General features: G+C 42.2%; 2 protein-coding genes and 1 long non-coding RNA gene across 3 annotated transcripts in view; 2 read left to right on the forward strand and 1 right to left on the reverse strand.

Annotated features, from left to right (window-relative positions):
* The window catches only part of LOC121966911 (melanoma receptor tyrosine-protein kinase-like), a 40,250-nt gene extending 25,819 nt beyond the window's left edge, over positions 1-14,431 (reverse strand). Inside the window, exon 1 of the mRNA XM_088071722.1 lies at positions 14,195-14,431. Within this exon, the coding sequence (XP_087927848.1) occupies positions 14,195-14,285 (91 nt within the window). The 5' untranslated portion in view covers positions 14,286-14,431. The remainder of the gene's footprint in view (positions 1-14,194) is intronic.
* LOC148186111 (uncharacterized) overlaps positions 1-21,778 on the forward strand; it is a 29,269-nt gene extending 7,491 nt beyond the window's left edge. Inside the window, exons 2-4 of the long non-coding RNA XR_015775311.1 lie at positions 15,503-15,552; positions 19,138-20,313; positions 21,646-21,778. This is a non-coding gene — a long non-coding RNA (uncharacterized LOC148186111). The remainder of the gene's footprint in view (positions 1-15,502; positions 15,553-19,137; positions 20,314-21,645) is intronic.
* LOC121938953 (tomoregulin-1-like) overlaps positions 21,778-22,674 on the forward strand; it is a 44,080-nt gene continuing 43,183 nt past the window's right edge. The window contains exon 1 of the mRNA XM_088071730.1: positions 21,778-22,476. Coding sequence (XP_087927856.1) covers positions 22,338-22,476 — 139 coding nt within the window. The 5' untranslated portion in view covers positions 21,778-22,337. The remainder of the gene's footprint in view (positions 22,477-22,674) is intronic.

A 22,674-nucleotide genomic window follows, 5' to 3' on the forward strand; every position in this document is an offset into this window, starting at 1 on the left:
AGTCAGGCAGTTGTCGGTTTGTGTTTTTTTGAGTCAGTGTGCTGTTTAGTGTACGGGATGTTTTGGTCCCCAGATTTTGCTGCAGAGTGAGCGCTCTTGACTTTGACGTTACTCTTTGGTACAGACAGCAGCGGACATGCTGCAGCAGCACAGAGGAGAGACCTGCTGAGAAGTGGTGAATTTACAGCTCAAAACAACTTTTTAAGACACAATTTCTGGATTTTGTTTCTTGACACATCTAGTGTCAAAAAAAATGTTGCACATTTAAAATTCAGTTTTTAGCGCCTTCAGCTTGTTTATGACATAAATGCTGCTGTCAGACTGAACCCACTCAAACTTTAAAACTTTGTGTGGAAAATAAATAATAGACTCAGCAGCTACAGTCACATACTGAGCGTGGAGGGATCATGACAAGAAACCCGGCGTTTGAAGGGTTAAAAATCTGAAAATAGATTTATATTTGATATTTATGATTAGTACTAATGTTGGTTAAAAAAACAGACTTAATGAAAGTAGAAAATCAAATTAATGTATAACATTTGCCAGCGAGTATTTGACACTGCACAACAGAAACATTAAAAATCACATTTGTTGAAAATTATAAATGTAGTTTTCCCTAGCTTTTTTCCCCTTTAAAAATAAATAAATAAATAATTTACTAAATCTAGTATTTTCTGGCATTTTGTGGAACATTTCTCAGCAAGTTGCTCGTTTCCTTTTTATTTCCATGTTTTTGAAAGAAGTTCAAAGGTTTAAATTTTACTACGGTGAACACAGACGGCGGTGCTGCTGACGGGAGTAACACTTTCATGTCCATGGAGTAGCATTTCAAAGCTTTTCAAAACTTTTCAAGGAGCCGTAATGAAAAATACGTTTTTCAAACTTAAGATTCTAAACTTTCAATGATTTTTAGTGAGTCCTTGACTTTTCCAGACCTGGAAATTGTGATTGTGAAACTCCATGACCGTGGGAACTGTGTGATTATAAACACATACAATGAGCTTTTATCTTTGAGCGTTAGTATGACAGAGACACTGATCTGCACTACGCAGGTTCACACACACACACACACACACACACACACACACACACACACACACACACACACTGTTTGTTCAGGAACAGGTCTGATGTGTCAGATCATTCCTTGGACGGCGTCCTTGGCTGTCGTACGGCGCGCTGCACATGAAAAGAGCTCCTGTGTGCTTTCATTCGGAGACGATGTAGAAACGCGTTGGCAGTCTGTCATCACACACGTCAAATGTTTATTGTCTCAGCAGCCGTGCAGGACACTTTTTATACAGCTCAACATTTGGAGGAACCTGCAGCCCACTGTGCATTTTTTCTGATGCATTTTGACTTTGACGTGCCGCCCCAAATGTCGAAAAACTAAAATCACTGCCTTGCTGTTGTTTTCCTCTGCAAGCGGTCAAGTCACAGTTTATATTCGCGTCCGTCCAGACTCACGTGGAGCCGTGACAGCTGACGACGCTTCTGACGTGGCTGCAAAGACGCTGCAAATTCTAAAAACTGATCTACAATCAGCAGTTTACAGATTAGTGTCACCAATTCAGTGAACTAAAACAATCACACGAAGACCAGACGGGATGAACTTTATTAATCCCCGAAGGGGAAACTCATTGTCACTCAGTGTCTGTGTCAAACGAAATAAACAACAAATGTAAGAACGCAAACGTAATCAGTTTCCCACAAACGTAGTAAATTTTCCACAAACAGCCGTGATATGAAATTTCCTGCAAATGTCCAGAAAAGACATCTATGTTATGTACGCAAATAGCACTGCGGCTTATTTTAGGAGTTCAGGAGCTCACCTGCCTCCATTTCCTGTAATCAGCCCAGGTGTATCCCCCCCCCCCCGTCCTGTCGGCGTCGGTCTTTGTGTTGTGTAGCTGCACCGTAACAGACTCGCTCACAGCTGTCTGCTGGTCTGTGCCGTGCTTTCTAAACGCCTGCAGTCAGGCGGTTAGCGGACCGTGAGTTCACGTCGCCCGGTGCAGCAGCGTCGTGCCTCACTGATGTGCTTTTAACAACAGTTGCAGGAAGATCTGTCAGCGGCGTGTTGCATTGTGGGTCGTGCACATGCATGCTGGAGATCCTCACACCGCCCCGTTACAGCTCAGAGACGCAAACCACAGATTAATCAACGACAAGAAGAAACTGGATCAAATCCTCTTTATCTGTCTTTCCTCTGCCTCCACGTTCCTGCTGACTCAGCAGTGTGTGTGTGTGTGTGTGTGTGTGTGTGTGTGTGTGTGTGTGTTTGGTTAGACAAACTGTCCCAACTTTCAGGGTCAAACTGCCTCGTGTTTCTCGGTCAGCAGGTCGTCTACCTTTATGTCTCTTTGCGATGTTGCCTCATGCTTTAAACTAACAGCCGCTGAACCAAATCTTTAAAAATAACAGAGAGAGAGAGAAATGTTTATCTAACCCAAAAAAACGTACAGCCAAACAAATAACTAATAACTAAATAAATGGGTTGTGTTTTGTGCGTCACAGAGGAAAGTTTCTGACTGGAAATGTTTTTTCGGTCGTGGAGTTCGACCTTTAATCAAGGTCTGACAAACAGACCTATCCTGTTAAAAATGACAGGATTTAAACATAAATCAGCTGTTTCTGCTGACCTTTTACTGTCAGTTACAGATGTTATTTAACGTCTTCAAAATATGTTCAACTGTCAGGTTCAAACCATGTGTTGAGCAACTTTTTCTTCATTTAACACGTAATAAATGAACATGAACATAAATAAAGCAGACTCAGATCTATTTACACAATCAAAGTGTATATCTGCGCCAAATTTCAGTGTTTGTTTCCCCGCGGTGCCTGACGTAACTACAAACACCTGCAACCCACTCGCTCCTCTGCAAACAACAGTCAGCTGTTGCTGTCTTAAAACTGACGTTAATTCTGGGGGCACGTCGAAAACTTCGTCTATACCACAGAAGACAAAGTATTATTTAAACTGTCACGTGAAGCTGCTCTACATTAGCTCACTGCTTCTCTGGGGTTCCCCAGGGTCCTGTTCTGGGACCCCTTTTAATTACCAGAAACATGTTTTACAAGCAGTAACATTTCCAAAATGTTCCAGTTTTCTGCCCTCAGTCTGAACGAGACAGTATTTAATCAAAACAAAGCGAAATTTCGTCGTCGTCAAGAATACTGCATGTCGATGAAGTCACAGTTGGTGTTTAAAGGGCTCATCGTCGTGCCTTGGTTGTGGAAAAAATATCAAACATGTTTTATAATAATTACTAAAATATTAATGTTGTTGCTGTCGGGACAGTTTGTGATTATTTAATTTTAATGTTATTTTAAAAAGATACAGAAAAGACAAACTCAGCCCTTCAGAAGTGACTGATGGTTGCAGAGGTTTGAAAATTACAAAAAAAACAAATTCAATATGAATTCTCTTTCTTTGTGGAACAAATCGACTTCCACCTCCGACTAAAAGAAAAAAAACCTCCTCAGTTTGTTTAATTTTTGCTGCCGTCTGTGGTTTGATGAAGAGATGTTTTCTGTTTTCTGTGACTCCTGCGGACGACGTCCAGATTTTAATCACAGCGGCAGCCAATCAGAGCTCAGAGAGGAGCCAAAGAATTTATCTGTTTCACAACCTGCGAGAGATCGAGAGATAACACACACACACACACACACACACACACTCTCACACACACACTCTCACACACACACACACACACACACACACACACACACACACGTATCTGCACCCACACACTTTCTCCACCTCCTGTCATTGCAACATTCGTGATTTTCAGGGCTCAGAGGACTGTGTGTGTGTGTGTGTGTGAGTGTGTGTGTGTGTGTGTGTGTGTGTGTGTGAGTGTGTGTGTGTGTGAGTGTGAGTGTGTGTGTGTCAGTATTGAATTAGCTGTAATAAGTGAGGAGCTGCTCTTTAACAGTTGACAATAGCAGCCGTCACTCAGTCAACATGTTGTTTCTCGGCACTGAGACAGTTTGTCCTCTTGTTGACAGACCAAGTCGTCCAATCAGCTGTCTGATGGACCCCGTTACAGCGACAGACCCGAGTCTGAACCCAAACAAACCCGAGATCAACAATTCTCCAAACCAAACAACAAACTGGTCTGTTTTCCAAACCGAGCGTCCAGCCTGAGTTTCCTGATCACAGAGATCGTCACTTTGCAGATGTAAAAGTTTTTAACGTCTTTGACCTCAGTAAAAGTACCAAAACTACAGCGTAAAAATACTCTGTTAAGAGTCTCGCATAGTACAAGGACAGAAGTATTGTCATCTTTATGCATTAGAAGTACTCCGTGTGCAGTAACCTGTCTCCCGTGGCTGATCTCTGATTCTCCGTTATTACAGTTCATCCCGATTCAACTCCTCTGCTTTTCCAGCCGTCATTGTTCGACCAAACTGGGAAGTTTTTCAGCAAAACAATGATGCATTTGCAGTGGCCATTGGACGACCAAATTAAGGTGTTTTTTAGGGACACATCGCTGCTTTTCCAGTGGCCGGTGTGCAACTAAAATAAGTAAAATAAAAAAAACGTGCTGCATTTTGTAACTGCATCAGCCGCAGTCATTGAGCTTGTTTTTTTTAGCAACACACGGCTGCATTTCCAGTGGCTTTTCACAGTATTTACTCCCATTCAATCGTTTGTACGTACGATTTTTTGGCGTTTTTGAGCTTCACGAACTGAACTCAGTTGATTGTGTGAGGTTCACACGGATCGTTTTAAGGGTTAAAGTTTTAGCGGAGCTGTTTTTGTTTCAGGAATCCGGCTGAAGGTCGCTCTCCGTCTTCTCCTCTGTTTTCTTCTCCTCACCACTCTGATCTTTTATGAAGATTGATTTTGTCCCGCTGCTCTGTGAAGACGCCGCCGCCTCGCTCTGACCTCACTGTGTGTGCGTGCGGCTGCGCCTCCACTTTTCTTTACTCTGTGAGGGAGCAGCCGCTTCACCGAAGGTCACACACATAAAGATGACAGCGAGAGAAAGAAAAGAATTCAGAGTTTCTGAGATTCGGATCACATCCGCACGAGTCGAGTTTCTTTTAAAACGTGATAACGGCGGCGTTAACCAGGTGGTTACATCCGACACTGTGAAGCCTCCCAACTTTAAACCCAACAAAAGCCGAACCATCAGCGTGGAAGCACATTCACTCAAGAGGACACGCTGACTTTTTATGATACATAAAAGTTCAACTCAACGACATTAAACTTCAGCTCGACTCCAATGGGGAAAACATTTGAATATTAACCCTCAGGGGCCCGCTTTAATATCACACAGACTCGTATCGCTCTGCACACAGAATGCACATTAAAATCACAGTTTAAAAAATATCATATATCAGCATTATTTGCTACTTTCGTTGAGGTAATTGTTTTTAACCAACATCGGTCCTAATCATAAATATCATATAATATTCAATAATTTTTTGAATTTTAACCTTTAAATGCTTTTTTTTGTTTGTTATGATGCCGCTATCTTCTTAGATGAAAAAAAAAACACAAAAAATAATTATTTTCAATACACCACATGCAAAGTAGATTTTTTAATATGTCACTGATAAGCAGCTACAATGATTGTGAGCATTTTTTGACCTGAACAGTCTGAATGTAACTATTTAGTTTCCACAGTGTATTTTAGACTTATTGTAGGAGCTGAGCTGCAAACTCACTGATTACACTCAAATACACAATCTGGACTACATTTAGGACACATGCATCAACACACACACAGTTATCACAACAGGAAGAAGGAAAGAGACTAAAATGAGACAAACAGTAACTGAAGGGTTAAGAGCCATCACTGCTAAAATGAAAATAAAAACTGATGAAAATGTGATTGAACAACCAGAAAGCATAAAAACAATCCATAAAGCTGGTGTTTGAAATGTGTGTGAGAGTTTGACCTGCAGGCGCTTTGTCTGCAGCTCCAACGTTCACTAAATCGATGAGAGCTCTCGGACCGCTAAACGCTCCACGCCGCCTCAGATTTCAGCTGCGGTTTAAGTGCTTTTATTGATTTGATCGGTTTGTGAGCGTGACAGAAAGTGAAGAGGCTGTCAGACTGAGCTGCAGCTGTGGACGGACGGACGGACGGACAGAGGGACGGAGAAACGCTGCTGACAGAAACACAGCGGCCTTGTTTCTGTCAGGAATGTGTCGACCGGCTGAGAAACACTCGGCTGAGAAACATTCGCAGTCCGCTGACAGAAAGACAAAGTCTCTCTTTAAATGTCCTCCTCCCTGTTTGCTCCGCGGCCTTCACCTCCGGAGATTTAGGAGATTTTTGACCAATCGATAAACTAAAGAGCGGCACATACAGAGCAGCTGGAGCCAGATGTTTAAAACACGACAGATCAGCCGAGCAGCTGTCAGAGGACCTCGCTGCAACAGTCGCTCAAACTTGTGCTTTCACGGCGGGCACAACAAATCTCCTCCAAAAACACAGCTGAAAAACCTGTGAAATGTTATAGTGGTTAATCAGATCATCTGCGTGTCAGCGAAATCAAACACAATCAGTGAAGCTGCTGTGGATAACAAAAAAACCTCTGCAGGACGTAAATAAAGGGAATCAGGTTTTTTTGTTTTAGTTTCAGATTGTTTGATTGGTTCAGTCACGATAAAAAATGTCTTACGTGTCGATTTTCTCAACAGAAAATCCTAAGTGAGCGTACTCTTAATCACAAACTAATCGCACAATCTGCACTGTGCATGTGTGTCTGCCCGTGTGTGTGTGTGTGTGTGTGTGTGTGTGTGTGTGTCCCGCCTGCAGCAGTGTGTGTGCAGGTCAGAGCGAGACTCTGCTTGTCTCTCGCTCTGTTTCTGTTGAAGGAAAATTCCAACAGCTTAACGACTTCTGTTTTTCTGTCTTTGGATGGTTTCGCCGTGAAAAAGTGTGAAAAAGTGTGAAAAGCGGTCAATAACAGTCAACAACAGTGAATAATGTCCCCTGGTGACACGCTGAGGACATGTCCCCCTCTCTGATAGTCCCTCAGCTGGAGTTTGTGACTGTCAGATTTTGCTGAGTCAGGTAAATCTTCCTCGCAGGTGTTGATGTGACCTGAAACTGAAACGTGGAGCCGAGCTCTGCAGGCCTGCAGCTGCACAACCGTCAAACTCTGATCGCAATCATGAATTTAGCTTCCCCACGTTAGATGATCGTGATCAGCTGGTCACGTTTAAACTATGTGCTCAAACGCAACAAGAACTCCCTAAACTTAAACAGCCTCCACTTTAACCCTTTGAAATTTGAAAGATTGGCTTTCTTTCAAAAACAACCCTTCAGTGTCTGTTTGTCTCATTTTAGTCTCTTTTCTTCTTCCTGTTGTGATAACTGTGTGTGTGTTGATGCATGTGTCCTAAATGTAGTCCAGATTGTGTATTTGAGTGTAATCAGTGAATTTGCAGCTCAGCTCCTACAATAAGTCTAAAATACACTGTGGAAACTAAATAGTTACATTCAGACTGTTCAGGTCCAAAAATGCTCCATTGAAACCCATTCAAACTGACATTTTTGATCCCACAGCCATCAGAGCAGAAAAACAGGACTTGTATTATTTCTGGGTGTCATTCTGGGCTTTTGACTCTGAATTTGTCATTTTGACTATTTTCCACCTGATGAGGTCATTTTGACCATATTTGGCATATGGAGGAAATACATGCTATTTCCACTAGGTGACCTGTCACAGTCAATGTAGCTGCTGATCACTGACATATCCCAGACTGTCAGCAGCTACACTCACACACTGACATATCCCAGACTGTCAGCAGCTACACTCACACACTGACATATCCCAGACTGTCAGCAGCTACACTCACACACTGACATATCCCAGACTGTCAGCAGCTACACTCACACACTGACATATCCCAGACTGTCGGCAGCTACACTCACACACTGACATATCCCAGACTGTCAGCAGCTACACTCACACACTGACATATCCCAGACTGTCAGCAGCTACACTCACACACTGACATATCCCAGACTGTCAGCAGCTACACTCACACACTGAGGAGGAGGAGACTGAAAATATTCAAAAAAATAATTAAAAAAAAATCATCTAAAAACACAGTTGCATCATGACAGAAACCTGACTTTTAAAGGGTTAAAATTATGAAAATTGAGTTAGGACTGATGTTGGTTAAAAAAAGTTGCTAAATGAAAGCAGAAAATCATATTAATGTATTTATATTTTCTGATTCTGAAAAGCTCATTTAGTGCGCAGAACGCTGCGAGTGTGTGTGAGATTAAAGTGGCGTTCACACGTTACAGTACAGCGAGCGAGACGCCTGTTTAATCCTGCTAACACTTTCTCTGCTCCATTATTGACATTCTTCACATTCCAGCTCTGAAAATCCCTCAGGCTGCACTGCTGCCGCCGCCGTCCCCCGTCCCCCGTCCCTCGTCCCCCGTCCCAAAGTCAAATCAATTTCATCTATAAAACCCCCAAAATGACACGTTTACCTCACAGGGCTTTAAAGTCAGCTTATCAAACCATCTGTCCTCTGCAGGACACCCTCTGTCTTCTGCACACACCCTGTCCTCTGCAGGACACCCTCTGTCCTCTGCAGGACACCCTCTGTCTTCTGCACACACCCTGTCCTCTGCAGGACACCCTCTGTCCTCTGCACACACCCTTCCTCTGCAGGACACCCTCCATCCTCTGTAGGACTACACTTTATCTTCTGCAGGACACCCTCACAAAAAATACTACAGAGACAAGACGACCACAAAGAGACAAACACTACTACAAAGACCCAAAAAAACCTTAAAAAGACAAAAAAAAATACTACAAAGAGATACAAAACAACCACAGAGACAAAAATACTATAAAGAGACACTCAATAACCACAAAGACTAAAAAACAAAGAGACACAAAATGACTACAAAGACAAAAAAACACCATAAAAAACAAAATATGTCCATAAAAGACACAACAAAACACAACAAAGAGACACAAAACGACCACACAGAAGAAAAATGTGTTTTCGTCTCGTTCAGTTTGGGGTTTGTTTTCACGTCCGTACAGCGTGGCGAGCACAGTCTGTCCTGAATCTGGACGATTGTTGTCGTAGTTTTCAGTCGGCTCAGTGTGCTAACAGCGTTGTCATGGTAACCACGAGGCTCCAACGTCTTCTGTATTGTCGTTTTAGAGTTTCGGTTAGCTGCCTCCAAAGAAACACACACACGCACAAAGACAAACACACACACAGCCAAGGTCTTTCCCAAAAGTCAAACACACACACACACACACACACACACACACACACACACACACACACACTCTGCAGTCACAACAGTCGGTGTTTCATCGTTTACTGCAGCTGAAGCTCTGAGGCCTCAAAACATTTTAACATCCAGAAAAAAACCACAACAAACCAACTGCAGAGCAACCAGGAACACACACACACACACACACACACACACACACACACACACACACACACACACTCAGGAACGGCACTAATGCTTCAGGCCATGGTTATTACTTCACTCAAGGACTCAAGGTAACTCCTCAAGGACTGTTTTTAAAGCTCCAGGCCCCCTGCCATGTCTTATAAAACCTCTATAAACTCCTCCAGTCTTTTCAAGGACCTCTTGAATCACTTTGTGGACCACTTTGACCTCTTCAAGCACCTCCTGAACCTCCTCATTGTGCACTACAACAAACTCAAGGACCCTTCACAACCTCATGAATCTTTAGGAATACTTGGTCCTCCTCAAGGACCACAGGAACCTTCTCAAGGAATTCTACAACCTGCTCAAGGTACCCTCAAATATTTTCAAAAAGCTTTGCAACCACTTCATGTACTGCTTTGACCTCTTCAAGCACCTTTTGAACCTCTTCAATGACCTCTGGAGCAAACTCAAAGATCTCTACAACTTTTCCGAGAATCTCCTTGGACCTCAACAAGTTTCTCACACCTGTCTCGAACCTCCTCAAGGAAATCTACAATGTGCTCAAGGACCTTTAGTTTGTCCTCGTGGACCTCTGCAACAAACTCAAGGACCCTTTACAACCTCCTTAACCTCAGCCCTTCTCAAGGACCACTGGAACCTTCTCAAGGAATACTTCTTACTTGTTACTCCTTTAAGAAAACCTAAAACCTCCTCATGGACCTCTGCAGCCTTCTTTAAGATCCTTGAAACCTCTTCAATGACCTCTGGAACATCCTCAAATATCCGTGAAACCTCTTTGAGAGTCCCTTGGACCTCCTAAAGTTTCTCACACCTGTCTTGCACCTCCTCAAGGAACTCCACAAGGTGTTCAGGGACCATAAAAACCACCTTTAGACAAGTCTGGGACCTCGTCATAGGCCTCTTTTACCATCTCAAGGACCTGATGAACCTCCTCAAGGTACCCTGGAATCTCTTTAAGGACCTCTGGAGTCTCCTGATCCTCTTCAAGGATCTCTCCCATTAACTCTTCACTCAATATTCAGACCCTGAATCCTGGTCTCCGATTGGCCGGCAGACCTGAAGCATCTGTCCGTCTGTGCCGAAAAAAAACCCAAAACACAACGAGAGTCTGTTCGAAACACACACACACACACACACACACACACACACACACACACACACACACACACACACAGAGTCACACAATCCTCCGTAATCAAATTGTTGTCGAGACAAAGAGAGAGTGCAGTCAGCTGTCTTCACTTATAACCGAACCCCCCCACCCCCCCCACACACACACACACACACACACACACAGAAACACACACACACACACACACACACACACAAACACACACAAACACACACACACACACACACACACAGAAACACACACACACACACACAGAAACACACACACACACACACACACACACAGAAACACACACACACTCAGTGAGATAACGTCTGAACAGCTGAGCTCAGCGTTTCTCTTTTCTGGAGACAAAATTCTTATTTCAGCCAAACAACCTGATTGGTCGAAGACTCGTCTCTCAGAGCTCCCATGATGCTTTGCAAGCTCGTTTTTTGTTTCAATGGTCAAGTAAACAAAAAACAGAAAAGACGACCAGACAACTCCGTTTGGACCTTTTAGAAAAATATGGGAAAAAAAATCTTTTTTTTTTTTTTAAACAAAAATGCCCAAAAACCTCAAATTCCAGCTTCTGCAGAGGCAATATTTGCTTTCTATTATTATTGTTATGATTGTTGTTGTTGAAAATACATGCTATTTCCACTAGGAGACTCTCTGAGACTCTGAGACTCTCTGAGACTCTCTGGGACTCTCTGAGACTCTCTGGGACTCTCTGGGACTCTGAGACTCTCTGGGACTCTGTGACGCTCTGGGACTCTCTGGGACTCTCTGAGGCTCTCTGGGACTCTCTGGGACTCTCTGGGACTCTCTGGGACTCTGAGGCTCTCTGGGACTCTCTGGGACTCTCTGGGACTCTGAGGCTCTCTGGGACTCTCTGGGACTCTCTGAGACTCTCTGGGACTCTCTGAGGCTCTCTGGGACTCTCTGAGGCTCTCTGGGACTCTCTGGGACTCTGAGACTCTCTGGGACTCTGAGGCTCTCTGGGACTCTGTGTCTCTCTGTGACTCTCTGAGACTCTCTGGGACTCTGAGGCTCTCTGGGACTCTCTGAGGCTCTCTGGGACTCTCTGAGACTCTCTGGGACTCTCTGAGGCTCTCTGGGACTCTCTGGGACTCTCTGAGACTCTCTGGGACTCTCTGAGGCTCTCTGGGACTCTCTGAGGCTCTCTGGGACTCTCTGGGACTCTCTGAGACTCTCTGGGACTCTCTGGGACTCTCTGAGACTCTCTGAGGCTCTCTGGGACTCTCTGGGACTCTCTGAGGCTCTCTGGGACTCTCTGGGACTCTCTGGGACTCTCTGGGACTCTCTGAGGCTCTCTGGGACTCTCTGAGGCTCTCTGGGACTCTCTGGGACTCTCTGAGGCTCTCTGGGACTCTCTGGGACTCTCTGGGACTCTCTGGGACTCTCTGAGGCTCTCTGGGACTCTCTGAGGCTCTCTGGGACTCTCTGGGACTCTCTGGGACTCTCTGGGACTCTCTGAGGCTCTCTGGGACTCTCTGAGGCTCTCTGGGACTCTCTGGGACTCTCTGGGTGTGTGAGAGCTAAACTCTGGCTGATCCTCATCTTTTCACTCTGAGTCAAACACTGAAGGATCCAAATTAAAATCTGTGATATATTTCGTGAATAATTCATCTGGTGCAGCGATGAACAGACGCTTTGATGAAATCGAGATCATTTTTACGACCGTAAGTGTTTCTGGGATTTTAGGAGGTTTCTAAGATTTAATGACATTTTCAGATTTACGGGCATTAAAAGGATCGTAGGATGTTTCTCAGGTTTTAAGACATTTTCAGATTTTAGGCCGTTAAATATGAGCTGTATATTTATATTCAATCTAAATCTAATGAAAACACATGTGAGCAGACCTCCTCAGGCTGTGATTTATTATAATAAGCACCTCTCACTGTTTTCTGACGGTTTATCGAGCAGAGCAGGTATCGACTAACGCAGGAAATAATCCGCTGATGGTGGAAACAAACGGGTTCTGCGGCCGCAGAGAGGACGCACGAGCTCGCAGGTTTTTGGCTGCGACGCAAAGAAAACAGCAGGAAATGCAGCTTTAATTGGCGATAAGTCAGCGCGGAGAGTTTCTCAGCTGTGATGTGACAGCAGCAGTTTGCTTTCATCAGCTCGCAGCGGTTTGTTTTGTCTGTCAGAGAAACCTGAGGACGTCTGATGATCTGGAGCACAGTCACACATTCACAGTTTTGTAATATTCCTGTTGTGGTCTAAATTGTATTTGCAGTCTATTCACAGCTGTAAGATCCCACTTCTCTATTAAATATTTTTAATAATCTCATAATTACGTTTTTTTGCAACTTTGCTTTTGTTTTTTTTACTTCACTACATCTCTATAAATGTTTTACAAATTTATTTTTTTTTGCATAAAATAACAAAAAAAAGGTGATAAAACATGATGTTTGTTATAAATTAAATTACCCAATATTTTCTTTGACTACAGCAGCAACGATGAGTTTGTTAATCAATTAGCTGATTAACAGAAAATGAATTGGCAGCTTTTTGGACGAACACTTCAGTGTTTGGCCCATCATAACAAATGTTTTTTTGTCCCACGTACCTGACGTTTTTAATACACATCAGGTTCAAACTGGATTCAAACGTCATTTCAGATGAAGCGTTTATTTTACTGTCGAAGGAAAACACGTAGGCATTTTTTTGTTGTTGAGATTTTTAAATAAAAAATTGCATTTATTCTTGGTCAAAAGTTTTTTGATGATTTTTAAAGAAAATGGGTCCGTTTTTTCTCCTTTAAAAACTTTTTATGGTTTTTAATATTTTGTTTATTTTTCGAGGAATTTTGGAGATCTTAATTTTAAATAAATGTGTGGTGATTTTTTTCACAATAAAATCTGATGGTGATTTATTTTTTAAAGAAAAAAAATGAGCACATTGAAACTGTAAAAACAGAAAATTCTCATTAGAGTTTCATATTCCCAAAAGTACTTGAACACATCGTGTGTTATTATTCAGGGTTGTGAAACTAATTTTCATCACTTTTCCAAAATTTCAGGGTGTGATTATTAATATTCAAAAGCTTTTCCAGGCCTGCAAATTCTATGACTTTTCCAGGTTTTCCATGACCGTATTTTTGTTGTTACTGCTGATTTTTCACAAAATCCCATTGTGAACTTTGAATAAATAATATTAATTGTCATAACAAATTATATTAAATTGAAATTATTCATCCGCTTACAGAAGAGACAGATTTTCACAGCAAAAGTGTGAAATGAAAAGTAAGGTCTGCAGTTTAACAGTGAAACAGCAGCGCTGAAAAAGATTAAATCTCTTATTTGTTAAAAACTGCACAAAGTCCAGTTTGCGGAGCTCCGGAGCTCTCCCCCGGACTCCCGCTCCCTCCCGCCCCAGAGCTCCGGAGCTCTACCCCGGACTTTCTCTCCCTCCCGCCCCGGAGCTCCGGAGCTCTCCCCCGGACTTTCTCTCCCTCCCGCCCCGGAGCTCCGGAGCTCTCCCCCGGACTTTCTCTCCCTCCCGCCCGGAGCTCCGGAGCTCTCCCCGGACTTTCTCTCCTCCCGCCCTGGAGCTCCAGGAGCTCTCCCCGGACTTTCTCTCCTCCCGCCCCGGAGCTCCAGCTCTCCCCAGTCAGTCCTACCTCTCCTGTCAGGACTGATGCAGCAGCAGCGCCCGAGCAGCAGCAGCAGCAGCAGCGCCGCTCCTCCTCCTCCTCCTCCCCAAAACTTCATATCTGCGGCTGTCTCCTTTTTGTTAAAACTCCTCAAAGTGCGTGTTCTCCTTGTGAAGGTGGAGGTCCGACAGTTTCTCCTCCATGAGCAGCAGAGACTCTGAAGCTGCTTCCCTGTTTGACTGCTGGAGCTGAATGACGGATCCTGCAGGACTCACACTCTGCACCTCCTCCTCCTGACTCCACACCTCCTCTCTCTGACTCCACACCTCCTCCTGCTCACTCTGCACCTCCTCTTTCTCTCTAGTTCAGTTTCACTTTGCTTTATTAACATGTCATCATATAAATGTGTGCCTGAATTTGGTTAAACTAAATGTTCTTTGGGGGAAAATGCAAATATAGAAACAGCAGAGAAAAATAATGATAATGTTCTTGAGATAATAATTATTTTAATAATAATTTATATTAATAATATAATATGTATAAATAAATGCAGAAATAAATGAATAGGGAACTAAGTATCTTAAGAATTTTTTTAAAAATACTGAAATCAGTGTATTAATACATGCAGGATTAAAAATAAATAAGGAAATAAATAGATGTGTACATAGATACAGGAATTACGAAATAAACAGATGAATGTATAAAAAAATAAATATGGAGTTTAAAAAATGTATAAATAAATGCAAGAATCAATAAATAAGGAAATGAATGTATTCATAAATATAGGAATGTATAAATCAATATGCTTAAAGATGCAGGAATCAAATATAAAAATGGAAGAAATACATGTATGAATAAATGCAGGCATAACAATGAATAAATGGATACATGAATACAGAAATGAATAAATGTTTACATAAAATAAATACATAAATAAAACAATAAATAAATTATTGAATAAATGGATAAATAAATAATAACATGAAGGAAAGGAATGGGAAACAGAATCACAAATACATAAATAAATAAAAGCAGGTTAACAAAAATGTGGTAAGTAAATTATACATTTATTATTGTCCTCTTTATTGATATTTGTGTATATTATTTTGGCATTTTTAATGTATTTTTTACAATGTATTTATTTTAGTATGCATATATTTATTCCTATATGTTCTGTATTTTTTAATTATTTTTTCTTGGTCCTTCGTATGTCTCTGCTGACTTGGCAGAGAGCTGCTGCATAAAATCACACAGGAATAAATCAAGTTTTATTGTTCTGAATTAACTGAATCAAACAAAGAGAGAAATCTGACTTGTCGTGTTTCCTTCTTTCAGAGCCCTCTGCTGGAGACGCCGCAACTCTGAGTACTTTTACTCATTTTAAGGTACTTTAACTTTACTTTTTTCATGCTGCTGCTGGAATATATATTTTATCACAGTATTTTAGATTTATTTAAACGCATGTACTCGACCACATCAATAAAAGATGAAAGTAGACTTTTATTTTTGACCAAATTATCAACATGTACACCTTAAATTGATGCAGAAAAAAGACAAATTTACCACAGTGCAGGAAATTGAGGATTAAGTATATATATATATATATATATATATACATATATATATATATATACATAAATATACATACATACACACACACACACATATATATATATATATATATATACATATATATATAAGAAATGATCAAATATTGGAAAAAAGTGTTAAAAAGTGGCGGTGGGATTTTTTTAATGACCTTTAATGACCTCAGGTTGAAGCTCCGACAGTCCTTCAAAATAAGATGCTTTGTTTGTACCTTTAATTTAATTTCCTGTTGAAGTGCAGGAAATAAAATCTATGTACGGTTTGGTGATCCGGTCGGACCTGCTGCTCCCTTCAGTGGAAAAAAAACTCTTCAGAGACAAAGTGAAGACAAAAGATGAGTCATGAGAGCAAATGAAATCATGAAAACAGCTGATGTCGAACACAAACACACGATGAGACAAAGACACGCGGACGTGATCGAGCCGAGCGGACGTGATCGAGCCGAGCGGACGTGATCGAGCCGAGCGGACGTGATCGAGCCGAGCGGACGTTCACAAACCTTCAGCAAACAGCCGACGCTCACACGCAGCTCAAACACAACCAGCTCACTGTTTTACACGTTTTAAACTCATTTTGATTTATTGCTTTTATTGTTATTTATATTGTTTTTTGTGCTTATTCTAAGGTTATTTTCTTGTAACCTTTTACTATATTTTTGCTCGTTTTTTGCTGTGTCTCATTAAGTTCCTCGTTGCCTTCTTCCATCTTTTCAACAAAAATCAAACCCATTTTCTCAGCTTTTAAAGGGTTAATTAAAGTAAAGTTTTGAATTGAACTGAGCAAATGTTAAAACTGCAACCCCAAAACCAACAATATAAAACGCAAAAGAGGAAAAAGTAAAGCAACCGTAAGAAGAACTAAAAGTGATGTTAATGTATAAAAATGAGACTTTTTAGTTTTTGCTCTAAACTTTTGTGATTGTTTGGTTTTTGGGGGGATTTTAACCCTCGGCGCTCTCACACTTTTCTGAACACAATGACATTATTCTCGTTGGCTCACCGTTTGTCCGTCACGCTAACACGGTCACTGATTTTACCCACAATGCAGTATTTCTGCATCCATAATTAATGGCCCCTCTCTGCTTTGTGTGTTTTCTGCTGTTTACGTAAAATCCTTGATGTGCAGCCGCTCGCCGACAAAAACGCCCTTAATGGATTTTCGGCTGATTTGTGTTTAATGGAAGCTGACAGCGAGTCGCCGGGCAGAAAACGTGGGGGTCAGCGCTCGGCTCAGGTGAGGCCGACACCTGAGAAACACCACAGACCTCTGAACTTCAGAGTCGACTCTAAACCCAACAAACGAGGTTTTTATCTGTTTTTTCTCTTTTCATCAGCTCGTTTGTCTGGACTGACGGCTGATTCACAGACCGGTCTCCGAACGTTCCCAAAATTCAGACTCTGGCAACATGAGATACACCGACAGCAACAACGGCATCTTTAACTAAACAGTTTCTTTAGTGGGTAACACATTAACAAATTAATTTAGTTTTTATCAAATCGAGTTATCAAGTTCATTTGAAACAAGCTCTTCGAAATCGAACTGAGAAAACGTAAAGATTTACAGAAAGTGATGTGATTTTGGGATTCGGAGAGGGAGGGAGGGAGGGTTCGGATTAGAGTTGTTTTGTTTCGTTTAGTTTTAACTTAAGTTACGTTAAGTTAATTTACTTTACTTCAGATTCGTATTTAGCTATTTTACGTTACGTTACGTTACGTTACGTTACGTTACGTTACGTTACGTTACGTTACGTTACCTTAAATTATGGTGAATTAGTTTACGTCACCTTAGATTAGGTTTAATTTCAGTTTAGTTTAGCTTGGTTTACTTAACTTTACTTTGTGTAACTTTAGATTAGTTAGTTTAGTTTTTAGTGTAATTTACAACTCGTAAACCTCACACACACACACACACACACACACACACACATAGAGTCAACAGTGAGTCATAGTTTTTATCACAATAAAAATAAAGTTTAAACAAACAAACACAAAGTGAAGTCTGACGTCAGTGTTCGCTGTCTGTCTCAAAAGAACGTGAAAATTCTGGATTATAAGAAAACGAACGAATAGATTTTTGACATTTATCATGAATTCACGTTTGTTTCACGTTTTCTTTAAAACACATTTAATGACGCTCGTCAGCTCTGAGAGATTCATTTATTTTACAGGCTTTTGTTTTTTCCTCCCTCTGTTTCCCTCCTCCTCCTCTCTCTCTCCTCTCTCTCTCCTCCTCTCCCCCTCCTCTCCTCCCCCTCCTCTCCTCCTCCTCCTCCTCTCTCCTCCTCCTCTCTCTCTCCTCTCTCTCTCCTCTCTCCTCTCTCTCTCCTCCTCTCTCTCCTCCTCCTCCTCCTCGTCCTCCTCCTCCTCCTCCTCGTCCTCCTCCTCCTCCCCTCTCCTCCCTCTCCTCCTCCTCCTCTCCCTCGCCCTCTCCTCCTCCTCCCTCCTCTCCTCCTCCTCTCCTCCCTCTCCCTCTCCTCCTCCTCCTCCCTCTCTCTCTCCCTCTCTCTCCTCCTCCTCCCTCTCTCTCTCCTCCTCCTCCTCTCTCCCTCTCTCCCCTCCCTCTCCCTCTCCTCTCTCCTCTCTCTCTCTCCTCCTCCTCCTCCTCTCTCTCTCTCTCCTCTCTCTCCTCTCTCTCCCTCTCTCTCTCTCTCTCCTCCCTCTCTCTCTCTCTCCTCCTCCTCTCCCTCTCTCCCTCCCTCTCTCCCCTCTCTCTCTCCCTCTCTCTCTCTCTCTCTTTCTCTCTCTCCTCCTCCTCCTCCTCTCCCCCTCCCTCTCTCCCTCTCTCCCTCTCTCTCTCTCTCTCTCCTCCTCCTCTCTCTCTCTCCTCCTCCTCTCTCTCTCCCTCTCCTCTCTCTCTCTCTCTCTCTCTCTCTCTCCTCCTGCTCCTCTCTCTCTCTCTCTCTCCTCCTCCCTCTCTCTCTCTCTCCTCCTCCTCCTCTCTCCTCTCTCTCTCCTCCCTCCTCCTCCTCTCTCCTCCTCTCTCCTCCCCTCCTCCTCTCTCCCCGCTCCACTCTCTCTCCCTCCTCCTCCTCTCTCTCTCTCCTCCTCCTCCTCCTCCTCTCTCCTCTCTCTCTCCTCCTCCTCCTCCTCTCTCCTCTCTCCTCTCTCTCTCTCTCCTCCTCTCTCCTCTCCTCTCTCCTCTCTCTCTTCTCTCTCTCCTCTCTCTCCTCCCTCTCTCTCCTCTCTCTCCTCCCTCTCTCTCCTCTCTCTCCTCCCTCTCTCTCTCTCCTCTCTCTCTCTCTCCTCTCTCTCTCTCTCTCCTCCTCCTCCTCCTCTCCCCCTCCTCTCCTCCCCCTCTCTCTCTCTCCTCCTCCTCCTCTCTCCTCTCTCCTCCTCCTCCTCCTCCTCTCTGCTCCTGCTCAGTTAAATCAGGATTGAAGCTGACGGTGCGTCCCGTGTTGAGCAGCTCTTCGTCTCCGTGTGTTTGCAGGTGGAATCGGGTTAATCGACTGAGAGCTTTCAGCGGGAAAAAACGGAGGAAGAAAACAAAATGATGGAAATCACGAGTGCACATGAAGCTCTCTGCGCTGAAATGAAAAACAGCATGATTTTATTTTATAATCAAGCACACTTTACGTACTCAGCATGTCTCACCGATTTTACAAGTTTACATTTTTACTTACTGGTATGAAATGGAGGCAATGATACACAGATTTTTATTTCTACTAATGCACATTTTTATATACATTTACGTTACATTGTTATTGTTTAAGGACTTTTTTAGGTCGTTTCCTTTTTTGTTTGTATGTTTTTGTAAACTGTATTTTTCTTTTGTATTAATTTTGAAGTAATTTTCTTGTAATTTTACCAGTTTTTTGCTAATTTTTGAATTATTTTTTTAAGTTGCTTGCATATATTTTTGTGAGACACTGAGCCAGTTTGCTCAGGTCTCAAAGTATCAATATTTATTTGAACAGCTTTGTTTTTAATCTGTTTTGGGTGAATGTTTGAAAAACAGCTTCCCCCCATCAGTATTTCTGATGCTGATAATATCACAGAAACAGCTCACGTTTTCATCGTGTCTGGTTGTTTTTGGGGGATTTGGTGGGAAAATAATCAAAATCTGTCATCTGCTGCTGTACATTTCACACCAGTTTCATCCTTCACCAAAAATATATTTATCAAAAAAAAAACATTTTTAGACATGAACAGGCGTTTTGCAGCAGTACTCAGTCTTTTGAGCAGTTTAATTTAATGTTTTGAATTAATATTTATTATTTATATATTATTTTTTTATGTTAATTTCTAAATCACGTCACGGTACGTTTCCTGTAAAGTTGAACAAATTAAAGAAAAATGCAGATATTAATTGTGCAGCACAGAAATGCTTTCAGTGAAATCTCAGCTGACCGTGCTAAAAAAAAATTCAACATGTATGAAGAATTAATATTTAATGTTTAAATATTTCACTTCAGATGGAGCGTTTCTCATTTTAACAGAGGAGAAGGAGGAGGAGGAGGAGGAGGAGGAGATTAGGAAAGAGGAGAGGAGAGTGAACTAATGAGCCCTGATGGCTTAACAAAACACACAGACCTGAAGGTGAGGATTAAATATACACTCTGTGTGTGTGTGTGTGTGTGTGTGTGTGTGTGTGTGTGTGTGTGTGTGTGTGAGTGATCAATATTCAGTAACCTCACATTCAGAAAAGCTGCTGTTTGTTGTATTTGTACTTAACTTGAATATATTTTCTGCTTCTTTAAACTTTGTTGTCCTCTGTTTGACCTCAGAGGGAAATGGTTTAGTATTTATGAAATACTTTTAGTTACTTCACATCTTCAGGCTGAGTCCCAAATATAATAATGATGTATTATTAATATCAGAATTATTGTTGTTGTTATTTAATAACTTCTGGGTGTTAGCAGCAGCGTATAAATTCTGCTGCAACATTAATGTGATGAACACATGAATACATCAATAATTATTATAATATAATAATACATTATTATTCTGAATTCTGGAGTTCTTATGTTTAAAATGCGAATGACAGTAGTCTGAACACAAAAAGGTTCCAGGTTTCAAAGGGTTAATAATACCTCTGTGTGGTGTGTGTGTGTGTGTGTGTGTGTGTGTGTGTGTGTGTGTGTGTGTGTGTGTGGAAGCTAAACAGCTTTATTCTGCCCTCTAGTGATTTATTCCAACACTGCATGTAATAAAAATACTTCAGCTGCAGATTTTTGGTCAAGATGGAGACTTAAACCTAATTAAAAATTTTATTTATTTATTTATTTTTTTGCTTTTATAGGACATTAAAAAATAAATGTATTAAATAAATAAATAAATAATCATTAAAAATGTTTTTACACTGTATTTTAGACTCGTAGGAGCTGAGCTGGACATACTATTAAACAAAAACACAATCTTGCCAAAATATATGCCATATTCATAAACACAGATAAAACTGAATAAAATGTACCAAACAGCCCAAAAGGGTTAAAAAAAAACTCTGGCGTCTGTTAAAGAAATGTTGTTATTAAAGCCCCAAGAACATAAAAAATGTAATTTAAAGAATCCATTGTTTTTATTATTCTTATTATTATTCTTATTATTGTTGTTATTATTGTTGTTAATAATAATAATAATAATAATAATAATGGTAATGATAATAATGATAAAATACTAAAAAACAAAAGATAAAGAACATCATCCCCAACTCAAAATTATTAAACATAAAATAAATAAAATCATGTTATTTATTTTATTTAAAAAAGAAAAAGAAAAACACTCAAAAGCCCATGAATGATCTGAAATAAAATAAGAAAAAAACTCTCAAAAACACTTTAAACTAAATAATTTAAAAAAAAGACTGAAATTGTCTGTGAATCAGCTGATGGGCAAAAAAAACCTTTTTTTCTTATTTTCTTCTGATTTAAGGGTTAATGTGCGTGATTTGGGCTGGTTTTGGGGGAGCTGGGGTCAGCAGCAGCAGCACCTATAATGATCCGGATCTGCGCGTGCGGGAGGTCCCCCTCTGTGGGAGTGGTCTCCGCGGGTCACGTGGTCTCCGCCTTTGTTGATTTGATTCAGAGAAGAAGAAACAGGAGGACAAAAAAAAAAAGTCCCGGTCCGATTCAACCGACCGACCGACCGACCGCAGCCGCCAACCGTCGCTCCTGCTCGGCCTGGATGCAGCTGGAAGCCCCGCTGTTGGAAGCGTCTCCTGGATCTACGCGTCCGCGGCGCTCCGCGGTTCTCCCCGCCCGGTTTGAGAGCTTGGCAGCGGGGCTGGGGGATGGAGGCTCGGCCCGGGCTGTGAGCAGACGCTTCGAGGGCTGGAGGAGGTGTGGGGGTCGGCGTGCGAAGGAGCCCCAGGCCCTGCTCCGCTTTGTTGTCCCCGGCTCCTGTTAGCAGCGCACCTCCGGCTCCGGAGCTCCTGCAGGAGGTGAAACGCGCGGATCGTGTGTTTTTGGACCTAATCCGGAGAAAAAGACTCTTTTTGTTTGTGTTTTTCTGAATCTGTCCGTGCACACCGATCTGCACCTCCATCTTTACTCCTCTCTTTACACCTCCAGCCCTTCTCCTCCCTTTATTTGTCTCCTCTCTGTACTCCTCCCTCCGCCTCCATCATGGCTCCGCCGGGCCGGTTCTCCGGGTCCCGCTGCCTGCTGGTCCTGCTGGTCCTGCTGGTTCTCCCCGCCGCCGTCCGGACCTCGTTCCCCCGCAGCGGATCGGACTGCGGCCCCGGGAAGGCCGCCGACTGTCCAGGTGAGACTTCCTGTTTATACCTGCACAGGTTGGAGGGTTCGGCTTCTGCTGCTGGAGGTCAGAGGTCACGCTTTATTCGTTTATTGTTGTCATAGCAGCTGCTGATTTTAGGGATCTGAACCATCCTTCAGGGTCAGAGACAAACTTTGATTTCTTTTTTAAATCTGCCTTTTGCCTTTTTTATCAGAGCCGATAACA

Source organism: Plectropomus leopardus, chromosome 21 (assembly GCF_026936395.1).
Source record: "Plectropomus leopardus strain MGB_pleo_1.0 chromosome 21, ASM2693639v1, whole genome shotgun sequence".
NCBI classification, from domain to species: Eukaryota; Metazoa; Chordata; class Actinopteri; order Perciformes; family Serranidae; genus Plectropomus; species Plectropomus leopardus.